Raw genomic sequence first — 22,307 nt, 5'->3', positions numbered from 1 at the left:
TTTCTTTCACTCTTTCCTTACATCCATCCTTTCTTCATTCCTTCGTTCCTTTCTTCCTTCCTTCCTTCCTTCCTCCCTCCCTCCCTCCCTCCCTCCCTCCCTGTCTCTCTCTCATCCCCTTTTTCTTTCACTCTTTCCTTACATCCATCCATCCTTCCTTCCTTCCTTCCTTCCTCCCTCCCTGTCTCTCTCTCATCCCCTTTTTCTTTCACTCTTTCCTTACATCCATCCATCCTTCCTTCCTTCCTTCCTCCCTCCCTCCCTCCCTCCCTCCCTGTCTCTCTCTCATCCCCTTTTTCTTTCACTCTTTCCTTACATCCATCCTTTCTTCATTCCTTCGTTCCTTTCTTCCTTCCTTCCTTCCTTCCTTCCTTCCTTCCTCCCTCCCTCCCTCCCTCCCTCCCTCCCTCCCTCCCTGTCTCTCTCTCATCCCCTTTTTCTTTCACTCTTTCCTTACATCCATCCTTTCTTCATTCCTTCCTTCCTTTCTTCCTTCCTTCCTTCCTTCCTTCCTCCCTCCCTCCCTCCCTCCCTCCCTCCCTGTCTCTCTCTCATCCCCTTTTTCTTTCACTCTTTCCTTACATCCATCCTTTCTTCATTCCTTCGTTCCTTTCTTCCTTCCTTCCTTCCTCCCTCCCTCCCTCCCTCCCTCCCTCCCTGTCTCTCTCTCATCCCCTTTTTCTTTCACTCTTTCCTTACATCCATCCTTTCTTCATTCCTTCCTTCCTTCGTTCCTTCCTTCCTTCCTCCCTCCCTCCCTCCCTCCCTGTCTCTCTCTCATCCCCTTTTTCTTTCACTCTTTCCTTACATCCATCCTTCCTTCCTTCCTTCCTTCCTTCCTTCCAGAGACAGATGTGCTCTGACTGCGTGTTAAATAAAGTTTTGTGGTGTTGAATGAAGGTTGGGTGCCGTGTCAGAGGTAAACATGTGACTGCTGAGCTTCATCGAGACTCCATGTTTGATCTGTGGGGGGTTTGAAACCACGTTCGTGTAGTGAGGACCATCCTGCCTCCGCTGTGTCCTCACCGCCTGCTTTAAATGTTTTTGTGTCTCCTTTGCATGTCTGATGTTTCGCCGCCGTCCTCAGTCGACCTCTTCCTCATGTACTCTGTGGTCAAACGGCTCGGGGGCTACAAAAAGGTGAGTCACTTCAGTTTATTTCAGTTTCTCTAAAATAGTAAGAGCTGCTGATTTGCTGCATAAAGACTGGAAGCTGCACGACTCTGTTATTAAAAACTCGTTTATGATACTTTTCAGGTTTTCTGTGAGGTTTAAATAAAGAGTTTGAACGTGTTTCAGCTCAGTTTGTTTCACGTGAGGTTAAATCGAACCTGCGAGGACGGCACATCTGAGTGCGACTGTGTGTTTGGTTTAATCCAGGAGGATGAGGACTTTGTCCACATGTTTGCAGAGCGTCTGTTTGGCCTCGTCTCCATTGATCGCAGAGACGTCAGCTTTTTGTCACACTGCTGTTTTTAATACAAACGTGGAGATTAATGAAGCGTCTGAAGCTCACGCTAACAAGTGCCAGAGCTGAAGATCAAGATCAGATCATCTCTGCAGATATTTGGATTTGAAGTCACATCAGTTTTTATTCGTCTAAAATTATCACCAACAAAGTGTTTTAAAACATTTTTGCATTGATTTTTATAATTAACACATTATGGGGCTGCATGTCTGTGGAAGAGAGCCAGAGGTTAATAATAACAATGATTACATGCAGAGAGGTGTATAAACACACAGTGATCGCAGAAGAAACACCCAGTGCATCATGGGAATCCCCCGGCAGCCTACGTCTACTGCAGCATCACTAAGGGAGGATTCAGGGTCACCTGGTCCAGCCCTAACTATATGCTTTAGCACAAAGGAAAGTTTGAAGCCTGATCTTGAAAGTAGAGATAGTGTCTGTCTCCTGAATCCAAACTGGAAGCTGGTTCCACAGAAGAGTCTTTGTAGATGAAACCACTGCCAACAAAATTAAAAGTATAAATCAGTCGTCACCCTTTCCAAATGGTTGAGGATGTAGTTACACGTGTCTAAACAGTAGGGGGCACTAAAACTGATGTAAACCAGGATTTAGGTCAAGTTTTCCTCTCAAAGTCGACTCTGATACTTTGACTCTGAGGAGTCGGAGGCGGTTCGACCTCTTCCAGGATCAAAAGGCAGCTGACGGAGACTCCCAGGTATTCAGCCTGCAGTGGGGTGAAGGCCTTAGAGTTGGTGCATGGTCTCCACTGCAGGCTGAATACCTGGGAGTCTCCAGTTGAACTATCGTGAACCGGTCACCACAGTCCTTTGAGGGTTACTCCTCGTTATCTGACTTTCTGCTTGTTTTCGTGCGGCAGGTGACGACAGACCGTCTGTGGAAAGTGGTTTACAACGAGCTGGGCGGATGCCCCGGCAGCACCAGCGCTGCGACCTGCACCAGGAGACACTACGAGAGGTGAGACAGACATCATCTCTGACTGCGCTCACCGAGCGTTTCAGACCGTTTTACACTCAAAAGTGAGCAAAGGGAAGTGACGAGGGTCTGTAAGCAGAGAGGAAAACCAGCCAGTGGGCTTCGTACCTTCATCCAGCAGAGGTCAGCGCTGGATGAAGCGGTCATTAGTGTTAGAGAGCAGGAAAGCTCCCTGTACCTGAGTAGACCATGTGCATTACTGTGCACATTATTATTCTGGCTCCGTAATATCCTGACAGATGTAATGGAAATACTGAAAACTAAACCCTTGACCTTTGACCTGTGACTAAAAGGGTCCACATGCTAAAGTTCAGGTTTCTGTGTCTCAGGCTGATGCTTCCTTATGAAGAACACCTCAGAGCGGGCGGAGCAGAGTTTAAAGTCCCAGAATCCCCGGTGGTGCCGAAGCCCAGAGGCATCAGAGGCAGGAGACCACATCCCAGAGGCAAAAAGCCGGGACCCAGACCCCGGGAGAGGAAGGTGGCCACACCACCTGCTGCTGCTTCTCCCACCATGCATGATGACGTGAGCTGACAGCTTTGTTTTCATCTGTTACTAACACTGCTGAACGCTGATGCTCCGTAACAGATGCTCGGGTGATGCTGTGATGGGGGGACGCTGACACTGCCGCCTCGGGGTGGGCGGTAGAAACGGTAGAAATTTATACCGCTCTACGGCGATAGCGCATGTTGATGGTGTCATCAAGCTGCCCCTGTGTTGGTCGAAAGCATGGCAGCAGCTGCAAACAACATCATCTGCAAATTATGGCGGGCGACAGTCATAGCAAAGAGATGAAGCACTTTTGGAATATGGGGGAAGCCAAAAACTGCGCTTCCTCCACTTCTGTACCACTGATTCATTAATGCTGAATTCTCTGGCAGCTGCTCTGTTCCCATGTTGTTGCAGTATATTAATGACTCACCTGTGGATGGATTATCTCAGTTGTTCTCCTGACTGACGTTTGGTCCGTTTACAGCACCCTGCCATGCGACTGTATTTGTCTCTAACCATCAGGAACCCTCACATTAACTTTTATCAGGTGGAAAAAGTTAGCGTTCATCCTCCAGCTTCACTGTGTTTATGTTATGCTAACATAGCTGTGTTGCTAGCCACCACCACTTCAGTAACCCTGCAAACGTCACTGCTTTAATTGGCTTAGTTGGTTCACCTCCAGCCTCTCTTGCCTCTGAACAGGTCCCAAACCCGAACGGCACCATGGTGGCAAAGAGAGGTCGAGGCCGGCCGCCGGGCACGCGAAACAAGGCCACGGTGCTCGCTCAGGCAAAGCTGCTGGCACTGCAGCAGGCGAAGGTCAAAGGCAGTGCGGTGGAGATGACGCAGCAACAGCTTCCAGCCGTGGGCCGCGGAGGAACTGCCGCCAGCGGCATGCACAGGGTAACGACCACGAAACACTCGTACACGCCTGTGAGGAGGTTTGATTTGACTGCATGTGATTCATTTCCTTCTCTGCTCCCTGCAGCCGGCCATCCTGCCCATCACCATGCCCCTCACCCCGGACCTCGCCCCCCTCGCCGGCCCCTTCATCTCTTTCCAGCCCAAACCGAAGGAGGTGAAGACAGAGCGAGGGGAGTCTGTGGTTCCCGCCACGGGCGTGCTCCTCTCCGCGCTGCCGCGCCACTTCATCAGAGGCTCTCTGAGCGGCTTCAGCCCCATCAAAGGCTTGTGTCCTTCGGACGTGTTCAGGAGCCGGCTGGGACTGCAGAGGGGCCCCGAGAGCCCTGCCCTGACGCCCCAGAACCCGAGCCAGCACCATCCAATCATCTACACCCCCCAGCCGAAGAGTGGGAGCCCAGACACCCCTCACCCGAGCGGGGAGCAGCCACAGCCCCACCCCCTCCAGCAGCACCACACCCATTGCTCAGGGTGTAACATGGACGAGGGGGGGCCGAGAGGAGGCGGGCGAGAGGCTAGAACCCGGCCCCCCATGCCCCCCCTCCGAGTCCTTCCCGTGAACCTTGACTGCAGCGTTCAGGTGTGTCAGCTGATGAGGACTCGTTGCTTGGGCCCGTCCCAGCTGCAGATGTTCACGCGGTGCCTGTCCGAGGCTCTCTCCCAGGACCTGAACGCCAAGCCCACCCCTCCCCCCGAGCAGGCGCTGCCCCTCAACCTCAGCAAACGGTTCACGCCGAAGAGACCCGCCGTGGAAGGGCCGGAGCCGAGCCGGGCCGTCGTCAATGGGAACGCCGACCAGCTGCCGGCCAAGAGAGTGAGGACCGGCTTCACAGAGCCAGCTGAGGAAACGCGCTCCAGCTCCGCAGGAAGTGCAGCAGGAGGAGCGGCGGTGGTGGGAGGAGGAGGGCAGGTCGAGGTGGAGATGAAGAACCAGGATGAACCCGCAGATCTGAGCTCGCCCAGCAGGATCCGGGCCTTCCTGCTCGGCCTGCCGCCCTTCAAAGTCAAACTGGAGGAGGATCTGAATGGCGTGCGGTTCGGGAAGTTCGTCCCTAAAGTCGAGAGCGGAGAGGATCCGCTAAAAGATGTGAAGGAGGAGGATGAGGAGGAGGTGGCAGTAGAAAAGATGGCGATGGAAGGGAGAGACTGCGGAGACTGCTCCAGCCGCGGCGCCGCCAATGCTGACACGCAGTGTTTTTAACCCCCGCCGCTCTGATTTGTTGGAAGATGCCCTATCACGTCAGCGCCTGAACCCACGGGAGCGCGGAGCTTTCGTTTCTCCATCTTCACCAACTCTTCCTCTTCGCGTTTTAGTTTTTTTCCACTCACGTCGTCGGACGAACTCTTTGGAGGAACGACGGCTCATGACAATCACGCATCTCACCGGAGACGAGACAAGGACTCGGACACACACTGCCATAACCTCCATAACACTACGATTGACTCCGCCGTCAGAGATCCACAAAGTCAGAATCAGTGTCCATCTATGGGTGATGCTATGCATCGGGACTTCATTAACTAGCATTAAGAGTGTACTGTAGTTTGTAGCTTTTAAATTGTACTCTACGTCTGTAGAGACAGAGTTATTTTCTGATAAGGTGTTTAGATGTTACGTGAGCAAAAGAAAAAAGAAGCAGCTCCTCTCAGTCTTCACGTTATAGCTCGTTAAGTGAAGCATTTATAGTCCTGTTCGTTAGCTCTAATGATGTAAACTTTCTCACACACGTGCCTTAAATCGGCCTGCGAGCTGCTTCGTCGCCGGCTTCAAACACATTCTCTTAAAGAGATACCTTGATGATGGACCTGCGTCCCTCAGCTCTCTTGTAGAGCTGCTTCCAGGCCTGAGAAAAATTGGCGTTTCAGTGTTTCTCAGAGTTCGTTAAGCTCGTAACGACTGCGCGGACCCTCCACCTCATTGGTTTCCTTATAAAACCCTCAGCAGCTACGATGGCGCCCTCATCACTACCAGCCTTCACATTAGAGCTCGTACCAAACTCGTAGCCCAAGCATTCAGACTACCTCAGGTTCTTTTATAGTTTCTCGCCTGCTTCATATGTTCAAGGGGAGTATCCCAGCATGCATTAGGGTAGGAGGCCAGTCCATAAACGCACATAGATGGATGCCAAGCATGTGGAGTTAAACTGTTAAAACACGTCTTCTCCTCAACTCCTACAAACTGTTAGGAACTACTTTTAGTGGCGGATTGATCCGTATATAGGGGTGTTTAGGGCAGCGTGAGATCAGAAAGTTCCAGCACAGCTGCTCGGGAGGCAGGCACCGGCTGACCTCCAGCGTTGATTTTTTGGCTTCTTTTTAATTTCTCAAAGTGCACAAACTCAGACGGAGGGATCTGAGGGAGGGGTTCAGGAGGTGAGCAAAGATTAGGAATCACCTGGTGCAGGTGAGGGATAAATTCACGGTTTACAACTTGATGAATGTGGAGAACATGACGGACTTCACCTGCTGAGCCTGTCAGGAAGTCTGGAGTCTTCGTCTGGTTCGTAGAGCGAACGCTCGCCATCCGTGATGGTCAGAGTGCGACTCCGTAGCTCCAACTCTGGACCTCTCAGAGAAGAGGATCTTTAATGTGAAACCAGGTTTCCGGTCCTTTGACGGGCCAATGTCTGGGACTTTCTGATCACCTCGTCGCGGTTTCCTGCGGCTTCACGAGCGCTCGAGTCGTCTCCATCCGGACCTCATTACATCTCGTTTTGAGAGCAGCGCCGTCCTTTGCGGGAGCGGCGAGACGATTCTGCACCGCTCTCCGATGCGTGTCGGACCTGTTAGTTCGGTTTCTGTTTGATTCAGTCGTGTTTAGGAAAAAGCTCCACCAAAGACTGCGAAACGGATCCTTCATCACTTCATCATCATCATCCTGTCATTTAAAGTGCATACATGAAACCCAACAAACATCAAGGTATCCCTTTAAGTCGCCTTTTCCTGTTTGTTTTCTGCCACAGACGTTGGTTCAGATTTGCACACCTACTGTACACACTCGCTTTTCCTCGTTTCCTTTCTTCCTGCCCGAGTAGTCGAATCAACTACGACACCGAAATTAAGTGGTGCTGTTTGCTTAGTTTTGTTGCCATATTATTGTTGCTATTATTGTTGTTGTTCTTTTCATCGCCATCACGTGTCGAGAGGAAAAGTTCCTCGTAGCCGACCTAATTTTCCTGAGAATTTTAAGAAAGTCTATTTTAATTAAAAGAAACTGTGGCTTGTTTATGAAAATACGTGCAGGACTTTTTCCTCCTGATTTATTCGACTCTTGGCTTCATGTGAGGCAAATCGTTTGTGAATGAGTACGCGAGTAGAGATGTACACACTCAGTCGGTCGTAGCTGGGCAGACGCACCAAAGTACTCGACCGGGACTTTTCCGTGACCTCTGTCGGAGTTTTAGGACTTCAGGATTTTCTTCTTCACTCGTGGGGAAAATGAGCAGTAACCAGGAGACGATGGTGAATACCGGTAAATACAAAGTCTTATTCCCCTTCATGCAGTAACAACAGTGAGAACAGGGTAAGTACTGTACATAATGGCTCTGCTTCTTCCTGTCAGAACACCTTTATTTATTGTAGGTGAGGCGCTTCAGAGGGAACGAGTTCATAAACCTCCAAACGTTTCCAAAAAACGCATGTACACTCGGTTTTATCGTCCTGCAGACGCAGCGTGTCTTTTCAGGCTTTACACTCGATTTTACACAAGAAATGTGACAGAAGTGGTTGTGTGAAAGTTTTCCACCTGCACCTTTAGCTTTTGGCGAGCTGTACCGCTTACTTTAACGCACAACTTAGGACTTTATCAAAGGGGGACAGATTCTGCTCATTTCCTTTATTTTTATTCTTCAACTCTACCAGAGCAGCTTTGCATGACTCATAGCTCAAAATAATCCTTATTTTTATTAAACTGGGCTTTAACTTTATCGTATGTCTAAAACAAGCTGTTTTAGCTCCAGTGTCTCTAAGGAAACCCTCCTGAAAAGCCTGCTTTCCTCTGATTGTCCACCTGCTGTAAGCCTCCTGAGGGGCAGCAGCCAGTAAAGCCTACAGTAGAGTGGCATGTGTGCAGATGACCCCTTAAAAGCACCCCAGGAGTAACCGATGAAGACGAGGTCACATTTCAAAACTAGCAAAATGACTGGGTTTGCATCAAATGTTAGCGAGGGTGGTCTTTGCATGTTCAGATGTTCTTGGAAGAACCCGGAAACTTTCAATGATTTTCAATCCACGTCTTTGTCGATTAATACTGAGGTGCTAGAACTTGTCACTAAGGGTACCCTCGCTGCCAAAAAGCAGGTGTTTGAAGCGCAGTTAACTTCACAAAACTTTCTTCTTCTTCACAAAATCGCTTCACTCGCCATTATGTCATCCTGACCTTTGAATCAACTCGTCTTCCTCTGTCGTAGGACCTCGTTCACTTTGATTCACCTCAGCTTCTCACTGAGCGCCTCCCAGTCAAACCATAACTCCACTGGACCAGTTTTCTCTTTAATCTCTTAAATCTGTTTTTATTTTTAGCTGCATTTATTGTTGACGAGGCAAAGTCAGGTGAAGGGAGGTCTTCTAGTTTAGAGCTGGAGAATCAGGTGAAACCAGTGTGAGACTAGGTTTGTTCCTAGTTATTTAAACTGAGTTTGTTAAAGTTTCTTTAGGTATAATTTCAGTCTTTTTTTTCTTTTCCCATTTGATCTTAAATTTTCCAATGTTTACATTTTGTTATACATGTTCAGCAGATCTTATATCCAGTGTTTTGCACACTACTCCAGCATCAAGACTCAAACGGCACTGCTCATTTCTGTAAAGTTCTTCAAATTTAAGTGCCTGATACTTTGGATTGGAGTTGATACTTGCAGGCGAATGAGCTCATTGGCCTTCACAACATTGACTTGAACAACGGCTCCTGCAGTCGGATGGCGTTTCTTTGACCTGTTGGGTGAAATGAGGTAAAGCCGCGGTGTTGGAGGCAGGACGCTCGCTCAGCTCCGTCTGTTGGAGCAAACTGGACCTAACGAGGACGCCGAGTAGCTGGACGGACATTCATGAAGAAAAATGATCAAATCTTTTTTAAAAGGTGCTGCACGCCACATTTTAACATCTGACGTTGCTGCATCAATGTGACTGTTAAAAAGAGAGAAAGCTTTCCTCTGGCTTCTATATCAGTGTCAAAAAATTAGCTACATGTCAGATGCTCCTAAAGACGACTATTTTAATCAATTCTGTATTTTTGAATAAACTATTGAATGTTTGGCTGAATAAAGTGTTTCAAAAAAAATATTAGAAATTTTTTAAACTGAGTTAGAATTCAGCAGATTTAAAAAACTGGGACATTGCTGTTTCTACTTATGTGATTTTCTTTATTTCCTGCTGCACATCTCCTGCTCCAGGAGAAGATCAAAGTTTCAAATGTTGGTCTAAGTCCTCCTGGCTCTGTATGACATCACAGAGAGGGGATTTCCCTTGTATGGTCCTCTGGCAGAGAAATTAAATGTTTCCAGGTGTTAAAAATGCTGCTTGTGGCACCTTTAAAAACTCTTGGATGTTACACACTGACGAATGTCTCACTCACATCTGCCTGTGATCTCATTTTTAAATCACCTGACACGTTTTTGTTTTCATGATTTTTGTCCCGTTTTGTTTTTGTTTGTTTTTCCCATGGAAACGAACCCTGGATCAGCAGAAGCATCTCGTGTTTTTTTTTTTTTTCTCTGCAACCTGAGTTGAACTTTTGGTCTCAGTCAACCGGAGAGAACGAACGCTTCCCCGAGATGTTTGATTTGAACTGCAGGAGTTTGTTTTTAAACCCTCTCGATTGATTATGTTAAACAGAACTTCCTTTTTGTTTCTGTAAACAGCTAGCAGTGTCAGGTACCATTCCATTTTAACACTGTATATTTATAATAAAAGTAATCTGTTAATAATTCCTTTGTAATGTTTCCTCCAGTATTCACGATGTTCCTTCACTTGAGGACGGTGTTCAGATGGAAAAGTCTCGATGTCACGGAAATTTGTATGAGATGATATTCAAATATTTGAGTTAGAATTTGAAAAGAAAACAAGAATTTTTATAGAATTTTTATGGCAGTAAAGTAGATTTCTCAGAATAAACTATCTTTATAGTGTTTTACAGGCAAATTAAAAAGAATGTATGTAAAAGTTTGTCACAGTGGACGTTAACATTTCAGCCACTGCTGTGTCGGTTTTATGGAGCCACAAGTGACCATATTTGGAAGAGAGGGTGGAGTCTTGTGTGATCAGCTAATGCTAGTTGACCTTTTACACCAAACACACCAAACTAAGGTTTTGGTCACAGAGGCATAGAGACGGGTTAGTTGCCATCTGATAACCACAGCTTCACAGTATTTGCCCCGAAAGCCTTGTGATTGCTTTGGTTGCTAGAAGATTGGCCGTAGTTTGCATGAAACAGGGAGACTTCTTTGAAAACACTACCTGGTGAGCTGTGGAGAAAGTCAAACAAAAGCCAATGCAAACCAGAACCGGAGACCTTTCACCTTCAAAGTAAAAGTTCTTTTACTGCTGCAAACAGTTTCAAAAGTAAGCTTCCATAGCAGCCAGCGTTTCACTCATGACAGAAGACGATGTTAACAAGTAGAAATATATGAAGTTGGAATTATTATTATTATTATTATTATTGTGTCCTGCTGGTAAAGCTTCCAGGCTGCCTTCCCTCATAGTAGCCATCCCTCAAGACTTTCTCAATTTGAAGCAACACGGTATCAGGGATTGTAACATCTAGTCCTTTCATTAAATTAGAATTTTATTTTATTTTTTTAATCAAGCTTTCAAAATACTTTGAGTTACAAGTTGTGTGGGTTATTTTTAGAACAAAGTTTTCCTCTTAAATGACGCTGGAAGTTGGATTTGAAGAATTTTGGAAATTGTCTTTTATGAAAACACAAAATGTGACTAAAGTAACAAAAGAGAACTTCTATAAAAGCAGTAATGTTACAGACAGCCTGTCCTGTCCTGCTCAGCAGTACAAATATTAAGTCATTTGTTTCCGTAAGCAAAATAAGAATTAACGGTTTAAAATAATCTTTTGATTGTGACATTATTCTTATTTTATATCAGATGTAAACTTGATTATAAAAAGCTGTACGATATTTGCAGGTAAGCAAATTTTTCCCCGTGTATACTGTTAGCGTGAACCACTCAGCCAGGGGTTAGCATTTACAGATGTTTGCTAACTGGTCTCTAAATCTGTAACTCTGGACATTTTTTTGTCTGTTTGGGGGGGGGGTTGTTTTTAAATAAACTTTTGTTAAAAATAGTAAATTTAATGTCAGATTATTTAACATCACAAGTGTAGGTGTAATAATAATAATAGAAATGATGTAAGAATTTTTTTGTATCCTTATACATATTAAATATACTAATAACACTTAGTGTCGTCGTCCCCCCCCCCCCCCCCCCCCCAATAATATGGATATCTACAGGGTGGGCCATTTATATGGATACAGCGTAATAACATGGGAATCTCTGTTTGTGGCACATTAGTATATGTGAGGGGGCAAACTCCTCAAGATGGGTGGTGACCATGGTGGCCATTTAGAAGTCGGCCATCTTGGATACAACTTTTGTTTTTTCAACAGGAAGAGGGCCATGTGACACATCAAACTTATTGGTAATGTCACAAGAACAACAATGGTGTGCTTGGTTTCAACGTAACTTTATTCTTTCATGAGTTATTTACAAGTTTCTGACCACTTATAAAATGTGTTCAATGTGCTGCCCATTGTGTTGGATTGTCAATGCAACCCTCTTCTCCCACTCTTCACACACTGATAGCAACACCGCAGGAGAAATGCCAGCACAGGCATCCAGTATCCGTAGTTTCAGGTGCTGCACATCTCGTATCTTCACACCATAGACAATTGCCTTCAGATGACCCCAAAGATAAAAGTCTAAGGGGGGCAGATCGGGAGACCTTGGGGGCCATTCAACTGGCCCACGACGACCAATCCACTTTCCAGGAAACTGTTCATCTAGGAATGCTCGGACCTGGCACCCATAATGTGGTGGTGCACCATCCTGCTGGAAAAACTCAGGGAACGTGCCAGCTTCAGTGCAGAAAGAGGGAAACACATCATCATGTAGCAATTTCAAATATCCAGTGGCCTTGAGGTTTCCACTGATGAAGAATGGACCCACTATCGTTGTGCCCCATATACCACACCAAACCATCACTTTTGTTGTTCCAACAGTCTTGGAGGGATCCATCCAATGTGGGTTAGTGTCAGACCAAAGCGGTGGTTTTGTTTGTTAACTTCACCATTTACATAAAAGTTTGCCTCATCACTGAACAAAATCTTCTGCGTGAACTGAGGGTCCTGTTCCAATTTTTGTTTTGCCCATTCTGCAAATTCTGTGCGCCGATCTGGGTCATCCTCGCTGAGATGCTGCAGTAGCTGGAGTTTGTAAGGGTGCCATTTGTGAGTAGCTAATATCCGCCGAAGGGATGTTCGACTAATGCCACTCTCCAGTGACATGCGGCGAGTGCTACACTGTGGGCTCTTGCTGAATGAAGCTAGGACAGCCACTGATGTTTCTTCATTAGTGACAGTTTTCTTGCGTCCACATTTTGGCAAATCCAACACTGAACCAGTTTCACGAAATTTAGCAAGCAGTTTGCTGACTGTAGCATGGGAGATGGGTGGTCTCGTAGGGTGTCTTGCATTGAAATCTGCTGCAATGACCCGGTTACTGCGTTCACCAGATATCAACACAATTTCCATCCGCTCCTCACGTGTTAACCTCTTCGACATGTCAATGGCTGTGAACAAAGAGGAACTTGTAAATAACTCATGAAAGAATAAAGTTACGTTGAAACCAAGCACACCATTGTTTTTCTTGTGACATTACCAATAAGTTTGATGTGTCACATGGCCCTCTTCCTATTGAAAAAAACAAAAGTTGTATCCAAGATGGCCGACTTCTAAATGGCCACCATGGTCACCACCCATCTTGAGGAGTTTGCCCCCTCACATATACTAATGTGCCACAAACAGGACTTTAATATCACCAACCATTCCCATGTTATTACGGTACATCCATATAAATGGCCCACCCTGCACATATATGATAGGAAAAATTATGTTGACTTAATTTTTGGATGTTAATTATGAATGATGATGAAAACTCTTCAGCATCATTTTGATTTTTGCTCTTCTTTTTTGAGCAAATTCCTGCTTTTTAAAGTTGAACAGAAACAATAATGACCTCCAGATTTTTTTCTAAACCTTGTGATTCCTCAATCCGACCACTAGATGGAGCCAGAGACTTGGAAGAATTGAGTCCCGTGTGGAAGCTTTTATTATGGAGAGCAGAAACACTGACCAGTTTTCTCGAGTCATCTTTTTGCTCTCATGTTAGCTTCTCTGTGTAATTTGTTGTCATGTAAAAATGTAATTAAGATTATAATTATTTAATTGTTATTTATTTAATCATGATTAAATTAAACATTCTTTAAAAAATATCCTCCAGATAGTTTTGAGTCTAAATTTAAAGTAAAATATTTGCCCTCAGATTTTTATTGCCAGCTTTATGCCTAATGAAACGCAGGTCCTTGTGTTGTGAGTGATTAGACAGAGTTGTGTCCCCACAACAGTAGTAATACACGAACACACACACACACACACACATTCCTCTGCTGCTGGACTTTTAAACTCACCGTGTTTTAAAAAAAAGAAAAGGCATCCTGAGAGCAAACACTCAAACCGAAGAGGAAATGAGCACATTCCTGAGTCTGCTGCAGGAGCACTGTTACTCACAGTGTGTGTGCGTGCTGTTTACAGAGGTCTGTAGATGAAGACATGCAGGTTTGACCTTTGACACCAATGACCTAACTCATGGAGGTGACGTCACAATGAGATGAATTTTAAGGAGGGTGATGTAGTTCAATTAAACCAAAGCTCAGTGTGTTAATCGACACTGATGTTTAAATTAACACAAATAATAACAACACTGTCAGATGTTTCAGCGTTAATGCAAACGCTGAGACTCGAATCAGTGACTGTTTTGTTACACCAGTCATAGAATAACATCAACCTCTCATCTGACATAGTTTTTCAAATTATAATAATTTAAAAAGAAAACTGTGAAACTAATGAAACATGCAGACTAGTTTATTCTTTGCTAACGTGTCCATCAGGAACCCTGAATTCACATAATTTTGTAGTCTTCGCCATCTTTATTGAAATTATGATGTTATATATTTGTGTTTGTGCCGCAGCCTCTCTGAGACCACTTTTCAGCTGTTACTGTTAATTAGCTATAAGCTTACTGACCAGGCTAGCTCGTGTTAGCTGATAACTCAAATACGGTCACAGGCAGGAGCTTTAAAACAATGGTGACTTCAAGGTGGCAACCATCCATTTTTACATACAGTCAATAGTTTCGAAATATAGTTGTTGTTTTCTTCTCTCTCCTTGGAAAGAACTGGAAATGCTTGCCGGCCTCAGCTTGTAAATCTGTGCTCAGATTCAAACTCTGGCTCCTTTTTGGGAATAAAAAATGTAGTTTTAGTTTGAATGATGAGCTGAGAGTCTGATTCAAATATCAGCATTTCTATTCACCTTATGAGGAAATGTATTTTTCTGTGTCTAAAACAGCTGAAAGTTTAGATTCAGCCACTTCATTTTGAACATTTGAGCCTCTGTGAGACGTTTGTGTTCCTGCAGACTTTGTGTCTTTCGGTGTCTTTCGGTTTCTGCTCTGGATTACAGAACTCACCGTGGGGCTCCGTCTCATTGGTTTGGTATGCGAGTTGTGTTTTTCCTGCAGACTTTTAACCCCTTGAGACTCATAAATATTTCTTTCTGAAGTCTCCAGTCTTTGTCTGCGCTCAACTGTAAAAATAAAACCCAGACAGGAGAAAGAAATCTAATAATCTCAATGAAAACACAGCTTCAGCAGCAAAGACAGAAAAGTCTGACACTGAGAACGTGCAGAACAAGAACGGCTTTTCGGAAGCAACGGTGCGAGTGCAGATTATCGTCTGACAAAAACAAACTAAATATCAAGAAAAAGTCACGACGAGATGTTTTATTGATCAGAGGTTCCTTTTGTTCGTCACGACTCCCTGAAACTGAAATGGAGGATGTCACAAAGAGACTCACGATGTGACTGAAACATGTAAAATCGAATCTACAGTTCCTAAATAATGTCTGAAACACTGACAGCACCACAGGACGTGCTTTAGGAGCTTTTGATTGATCCACCAGTGAAAACACAACTCAGAGTTATCTTATGTCTCTTAGATGTTTCCAGTCCGTTAAACACATTTATAAACTCAACAGTAACTCTGATTTGGTCACATTTAGTCATAAAAAACATTGTTTATACTGCATCACAGTGGGGAGGGAGGCAGCTGCAGAACATATCCTCCTGAGAGTTGGTGCAATAAAAGAGTTCAGAGGTGTAACAGGGCCTCCTCCACGCTGGACATGCTTGAAACGCCTCACCTGTAGGAGGCACCTCAGTCAGATGTTACCGTGGCTGGATGTGGAGGAGCAGCATCCCCGTTTCAGAGCTCAGTGAGAATTACCTCTGTGTAATAAAATCGAATGGCACAGCGAAGAGGCACGAAGCCAAGAAACAGCTGAGACCTGTGATTAGAAAGTAAGCCGGCCCCCAAACTGATATGAGCTGACTGAGGCGGACTGATGGCCGATAAAACGTTTTCAGCATCAGTTTGTCGCACAGGTAAAAGCAAAGAAATCTCCCAAAACCTTCACATCCTCGCCGCTCTGAACCTTACTGACGACACGCCTGACGGAGGAGTCAGAAGAGTGAAGGGTCGCTTGCGGGAAGCAAGTTTGCCTCGCTTAAAGCCAACGAACTCCTGGGAGGATCCGTCACACGAGGCTGGATGTCATTGTTCACCGTGTTTGAAGGCGAGACCATACTGCCCATCAGGCTCCAACAGTGGAGTCTGGAGGTGGGAACATTGTGGTGTGAGGCTGATTTTCAGCACACAGCCAAGGAAAATAAAGCTGCTGCAGCGGCCCACTCAATCACCGAAGGAATCTGTGGAAAAAAGCAAAAGTTCACAGAAGTCAAACTTTCACATTCATCTGGAAGAATGGGATAAAAATCCCACCAGATCAACGCCTGTGCTAGTTTCTCCAGGAACACAGGATACTGAAGGAGTCCAGTTAGCAAATTAATCATCTTTAACTGGGTTTAAACTTCAGCTTCTCCTTTTTTGTCCCTTTTTCAGGTCTCGTGATGTTTCGTGTATGAATGAGACGGGACCAAAGAACGATTAATGCCTGGTGATGTGAGATCTTCGGGCTTTTCCTTTAAAGCTCTGTGAAGGTGCTCTCACACATGCTGGTTTAAAGCTCGCGGTCACGGCGTTCAGAGCTGATCTTCAGCTCGTTTCACCCCCACACAGTTTTTTTATTGCTCTAATCTGTTTCAACATCCCGACGCCTCTTTACTTGGACGGAAACATTCGGAGCGTCTGATCTTCATAATTTCTTGATAAACATCTTTCATTTGAGAGGATCCAAACGCGTCGAGTCATCGGAGGATGCAGATTTAGGAGCTTAGAGACAAACTAAATGACAAAGAGTTTGGATTTGTGGAGCTTCTATTTGATCCCAAAGGAAAACTAAGAGACGTGACTGCTGATGGACAAAAGGGGAGACGCTCTGTCTCACACACAGACCACAGATGGGAAGTGAACCTCTGCTTTTCCTTTGTCCTCCATCTGTCCACGTGTCTGCCTCCTCCTCCAGGCGTCCCGATGTAGATGCTGATCAATGGATCAATCGATACCCCGCCGTCACACAGCAGCGAGGTTTGGACAAAGGACCAGAGAAACCTTTTGTTTCCTCCAGTTTTTACTGCAAAGAAACAGCAACGATTTATCTGCTGGAAACTACAAAATAAGAGCGTGTGAGATTGAACCAAACATCCTGTATGTGCGTGAACGTCACAGATTCCTACTTTTTCTGTTCCTGCATCTTATTTTCTTTCACTGGAACCAAGTGGATATGAGACTCGTTTAAACGAAGGAAAACAGAAAAGACTAAGACTGCTTCTGTGTTGAGCAAAAACTGAACTGCACGAATCGTGAGTTTAAATACGAAACCCTGAGTGTGAGAGAGCGGTCGCTGTTTAATCCCAGTCGTGAGGTCATTATTTTCAGTACTGACAAAGGTGGAGCTTCTGTCTTCAATGTCAGAGTGAAAACATCAAGCTCATTTTGGAGGATTTCATCTTTGACGGTGCAGCGAGGAGGAGACGGAGGAGGGTGGGACTCAAACCCAGGTCGCTGTTTTTAACCTCGCGGTGTCCGGCCGCCCGCTGTTAGTGAAACTGCAGCGGATTGGTACAAACCAGAAACCGAAGCCACGGTGACGTCAGCGGCTGAAGTTTGGATTTTGGGTCACGCCATCTTGGTTTTTGGAGACACTGGAGTAAAGAAACAAAGCGTGCAGCAGCGTCACACCAAAGAACTTGCTACACTCGCCTGTGTCACCTCCACCTGTCAGTCACACAGGCCACGCCCCTATGTTGGAAAGAAAAGGATCCTGTTGGCGGCCCTCATGAGCTCAGCACCAACACAACGACCACAAAGGAAACGTTTTCTGCCCGGTACGACGGCGGCCGGGTAAAAGAGGCCGATGGTGCAGAGTCAGATTCTGTTTTAGTGCCTTGCTGAATGGCGCCGGCGTTCGTGGTCCTCCAGGATGCTCGGTCTCTCCCTCGGCGCAGCAGCTCGTCCTTTCCTTCTGCCCATGATGGCTTCTCTCCTTCGGCCTCCTCCACTTCTTTTCCCTTTGTTTTCCTGATGTGACATCATCGATCCGACCCTCCTCGTCCTCCCGATGAAGCACGTCGACACGTTTCCTGTTTGTGTCCCAGCTTTGCTTCCGTACATGAGGACAGGTGTGAAACCTTTCTGTACTGTTGCTGTGAGTTGGGCAGACGACGAACTCCAAAAATGAAACAATAATCGACCTGAAAGTCAAAGATTTTCACAGTTTGAAGTTAAAAGTTTGACGTGTTTCTGTTGTGCTTTGTGTTTCTATTCATTCAAAACGTAAAATAAAAACTCAAAGATAATAAAACTGTTTTGACTCAGCACACCGACATGCTGTAATCGATCCGATCATCGATCGATAGTCCTGATGTCGGCAGCGTCAGACCCAGCGATGCTGCTCACGCTCAGACCTCGTCCTCTGACTGAACAAACGAGGGGCGGGACTAGTCTTCATTCTTCGTTTTCATCCAGCAAGCTGAAAGTGAGAAACATCACAAACAGATTTTTAAAGGTTAAAAATGACAGCTCAACACACTCTGACCGACACGCCGTCTTTTAGCTCCGTTTTTGGTCTCCTTCACCTGTAAAACCCCTGACAGACCCCTTTAGCTCCACACAAAGCCATGAATAGTTTCACGTGTCGAGCCTTCATGCTGCTGTTAGGCCGAGCAGAGCGAGCTGTCAAAAACTGTCACGTGCATTTGGAAAAAGCTGCAACGCAACATTTAGGATTCAAATATACGTCACACACGGACAAAGACTGTACATAAAAGATGGACGTGGCCATTAGTTTCTGGATTTTGCGTTTGGAAGAAACAACTTTGGTGCGTGGACCACTGTCCTGTTGCTTTTTCTGTCTGTTTGTTTTACAGTAAGAAGTGACCATATTTGGATGATACTGGAATTTTCAGGTAATATTAACAAACTTGATTAATCAAAGTAGCCACGCCCCTAAATCCAGTATCCAGCTGGATCATTCGTGAGCAGGAAACTATCCACTGAGACCAAACACGCTTAATTCTGCTGGACAGCTGAACACAGGAGTGTATGAGGGCGGACTCACTGCTGAAGGCAGCCCCAAGAGTCCTCGATATAAATATGTAAAAACTGTGTGTGTTTCTGTTTGTTTGTGTCTTTCTTACTGCTGTTACACCCACATTTCCCCTCGTGGGACAATTAAAGGATTTTTCTACCAAAGTGGCCACGAGAAGAAATGAAAATTAAAATAAAAATGAAAAAGATTATTTTAAGGCTGATTTAAAATTTGCACTCAGAGAAATGATGCTGTGCAAAATCTTTTTTTCTTTTTCTTTTTTAAACTCGTCCGATTCTGCATCAATTTTTCCTGTTTTTCCGCCTCTACACCAGCTTTCATTAAATTCATCTCGGCAGGTTTTTTGTGCCTAATCTTGAATTATGGTGCACAGCTGAAAATAGTTTTTTTTTTATCAGAGACTCGCTGTACCCACTCCCACAAACCGGCCGAGCACAAAGTGTTTCAGTCGTCTGACAGCCCGGGGAGAGAACGCTGGCAGTAATTTATGATCCCATGATGCATCAGTACTGTGAGGAGTAAACACGTGTGCACGGTGTCCTGGTAGTGCGGAGGTTTTTGAAAGGTGGTGCAGACTTTTGCAGTCGTGGTAAAGAGTCAGAGCAGTTATTTAGTGTGGAGCTAAAGGGTCGCCTTGCATGCAAATAAACACAAGAGGAACGAGTGCAGCGGGGTTCAGAGAGCTGAATGGTGGGCCGAGGGAGTTTCAGCAGCTTCACCTTGAACATAATCGCTGTCTGTGCCAATTAAAGCGCCACCAGCGCCCCCGCCCCTCCTCCATTATCCTCTGGCCTCTGAGAGCCGAGGGAAGGTATGTGGGCTCGGCGCCAGCCGGTGGGCCCGCTTGGGAGACAAACACCGAGGCGGCCTGCGTGGGGTTCAGCTCTCTGAGGCAGCCTGGTTTCCACAGCAACGGCCACCGCCGCCAGCTGGGAAAAACCTCCTAAATGTCAACTTTTCCAGGAAACGGGGAGAAAAGAACCTCATTTTAAAGTCTCATTGCTTACAGGGTCCCCAAAAACCCTCAAAGACGGCTTCGAGAGACATTCTTGGGCCATTCGGTCATCAGAGATTCGTTTTGTCCGAGTTTGGCGTCGTTAATCTCCGTCTTCAACCAGATTTTATAGCTTTCATACAAACCTGATGTGTCTTTGCACTCCCCACCACACTGTCAGTGTCTGTTTGTACTTGACTCACACTGTAAGAACGTCTTCTGTTTGTTTCACCTCGTGTGATTGACAATAAAAACTCAGGCTCTGTTTTTTGTTCCATGTGAAGAGTTTAATGTCGGATTTGTGTGCTGCTGCCACACATATCTCACATATTTCACAGATTTTTCTGTGGATTTCATTTGTCTGAACTTCAGCATCGTAACACAGCAGCTAAAACAAAATAAAATTGGTTTCAGGTTAAAAGAGCCTTGCAGTAGCGGTATGTAACCCCAGTGTGCCCATGTTCACCCTCAGAGTGCCAAACTTACCCAAAATTCACCAAATTCTTCCTTTAACCCTGAAACTCTTAATCTGAAAATCAGACAGAAATGAACTAATGGGTTAAAAGTTGAATCATCTTTTATACATTAGTTTTTGGCCTCCATGTTTCGAAACTTCAGCTTTAGCGTAACGCCTGCTGAAATGTTAGCTTCCTGAAGTCAGAGGTTTGGGTTATCAGCCAGGTTAGCTGACACACGGACACTGAAACAGCATTTTTATGGACCCTGCGGCCGCCACATCCTCCTGTAGAAGCTGCAAAGGACTCAACGGTCTGAGTATTCATGGCTGAATCAGAGGAAATCTCCAGACTGCTACAACAGTAAGAAAAATAATGCTTGGGTTCAGATTTCTGTTACCAACTGAGTGGTGGCGGCTACTTTCAGGGACCTGCAGCACGGTTTTCTCTGGATGCAGCCACTCTTTGTGCAGACGAGAGAGCCTGACGTCTTAGTAATAAGAAAAAAAACAACCTTTGTTCACGTTTAATCACCACATGTACACATGTGGTGATTAAACGTGAACATAAGAGACTCAGGAATGCATTAATGCCACTGAATGTCCTCACAAAGTTAGTGAAACAAGTGTGTGTGTGTGTGTGTGTGTGTGTGTGTGTGTGTGTGTGTGTGTGTGTGTGTGTGTGTGTGTATTAGCTCCTCCCCCTGCACACAGAGTGGAGCAGTCGCCCCAACAGGAAACATCTTTGGCCCAAAATACGAGAACCGCTCAACCAAACGACCTGAAACTCAACACGGAGCTCGTCGACATCCTCTGAAACACACCAGCTGAGTCTGAAGTGGATCAGCTGACCGTGGACGTTTCTGTCCATCTGAAGGTCAACATGAAGAGCTGCTGTCAGTGCAGTAGTCTCCCTGTAACATGTTTGTTGGCAGCATGTCATACTCAGGTACATTTCTGCACTTTAACGTGAACATTTTGGTCCTTTTTCATTTCAGTTTTTTTTTTCCATTTATAGTCGTTGGAACATCGACCAATCACATTTCAGCAGGTAACCTGAAAATTAGCCACTGTACATAAGAACTGATGCTTTTTACAAGTTCACTCATAACTTCTATCATGTGTTGACTGATTGAAATCCACTGTGATGTTGTTAAGAAGCAAAACTACAAAAAAAAAAAAGTCTTTGTCTGTTTCTGTTCTCTCAAAAATTAAATCACCACAAAAGTCTGAAGTTGTGCTTCACTTGGTCCACAGATGAATCCACTCGAAGCCCAGACCTCCCACCGTTTCTCGTCCTGCTGATCTGACCGACAACACGTTTAAAAACGTCTGCGTATCAGCGATGAGTCTGACACGTCAGCAAACAACGAATGACACACAATTCATACATGTTAAAAAACAAAATCAGGCTCAGGTAAGCAATCTGTGGAAACTGTTTAATGTTCAAATGTAACTTTATTCATAGAAAGCAGACTCAACATTTAATTTCTGTGTTATAGTCTCATCTGTGTTTCTTTGAATGAAGCTGTAGTGTTCATGGAAACAAAGTCGACATCTGCCTGCCTGCGCTGCAGTTTTTCATCTGGTAAATACTTAATTCAGATGGAGCAGAGTATTTATATTAATACTAATGTTGAAAACACAAGAAACAGAATAAACTGGTTTTAACTGTTAACTTCACCCGGCTTCAGTAGTCAGCTTGTTTCCTGCTTCATGTACAAACCATCCACAAAACACTGGGAGTGCGATCTGGCGAGCGGTCCTGAGGCTCGTCAGGTCGTTTTGTTGCTTTAATGAATTTATTATCAGCAGCAATATAAAATTATGCACAAAAGGAACTACTAATGTAAAAAAAAAAATGTTATTTATATATATTTAATATATAAATATTATTTTATTTACTCACACCACACAAAATATAAAAAAAAGATAAATTATAATATACAAAAATCAACTATTTACAATTCAGCTTTTAACTATTTCAATTTTCAGATGTTTCCTTTTAAATTTGTTTAAAAGGAAACAACACAAAACACTGCAAACCACAACACAATAAAATGCGACTGTAATCCCCCCCCGCGCAGCGCTGGGCGGAGGGGCGCAAACTCCCATCTCTGCTCAGCGCCAACACAAGGA

General features: G+C 45.1%; 1 protein-coding gene across 2 annotated transcripts in view; it reads left to right on the top strand.

The window, feature by feature from the left end:
• LOC308386529 (uncharacterized protein) overlaps positions 1-7,105 on the top strand; it is a 43,531-nt gene extending 36,426 nt beyond the window's left edge. For both annotated transcript variants that reach the window (XM_080866135.1, XM_080866136.1), the window contains 5 exons: positions 1,088-1,140; positions 2,346-2,443; positions 2,791-2,986; positions 3,656-3,856; positions 3,942-7,105. In XM_080866135.1, coding sequence (XP_080722261.1) covers positions 1,088-1,140; positions 2,346-2,443; positions 2,791-2,986; positions 3,656-3,856; positions 3,942-5,075 — 1,682 coding nt within the window. In that variant the 3' untranslated portion in view covers positions 5,076-7,105. The remainder of the gene's footprint in view (positions 1-1,087; positions 1,141-2,345; positions 2,444-2,790; positions 2,987-3,655; positions 3,857-3,941) is intronic.
• The last annotated feature ends 15,202 nt before the right edge of the window (positions 7,106-22,307 follow it).

The sequence above is a fragment of the Rhamphochromis sp. 'chilingali' genome (genome assembly GCF_963969265.1).
Source record: "Rhamphochromis sp. 'chilingali' genome assembly, chromosome: 19".
Classification (NCBI taxonomy): Eukaryota; Metazoa; Chordata; class Actinopteri; order Cichliformes; family Cichlidae; genus Rhamphochromis; species Rhamphochromis sp. 'chilingali'.
The sequence above is the reverse complement of the archived record's forward strand: the minus strand, read 5'-3'. Positions and strand labels throughout refer to the sequence as shown.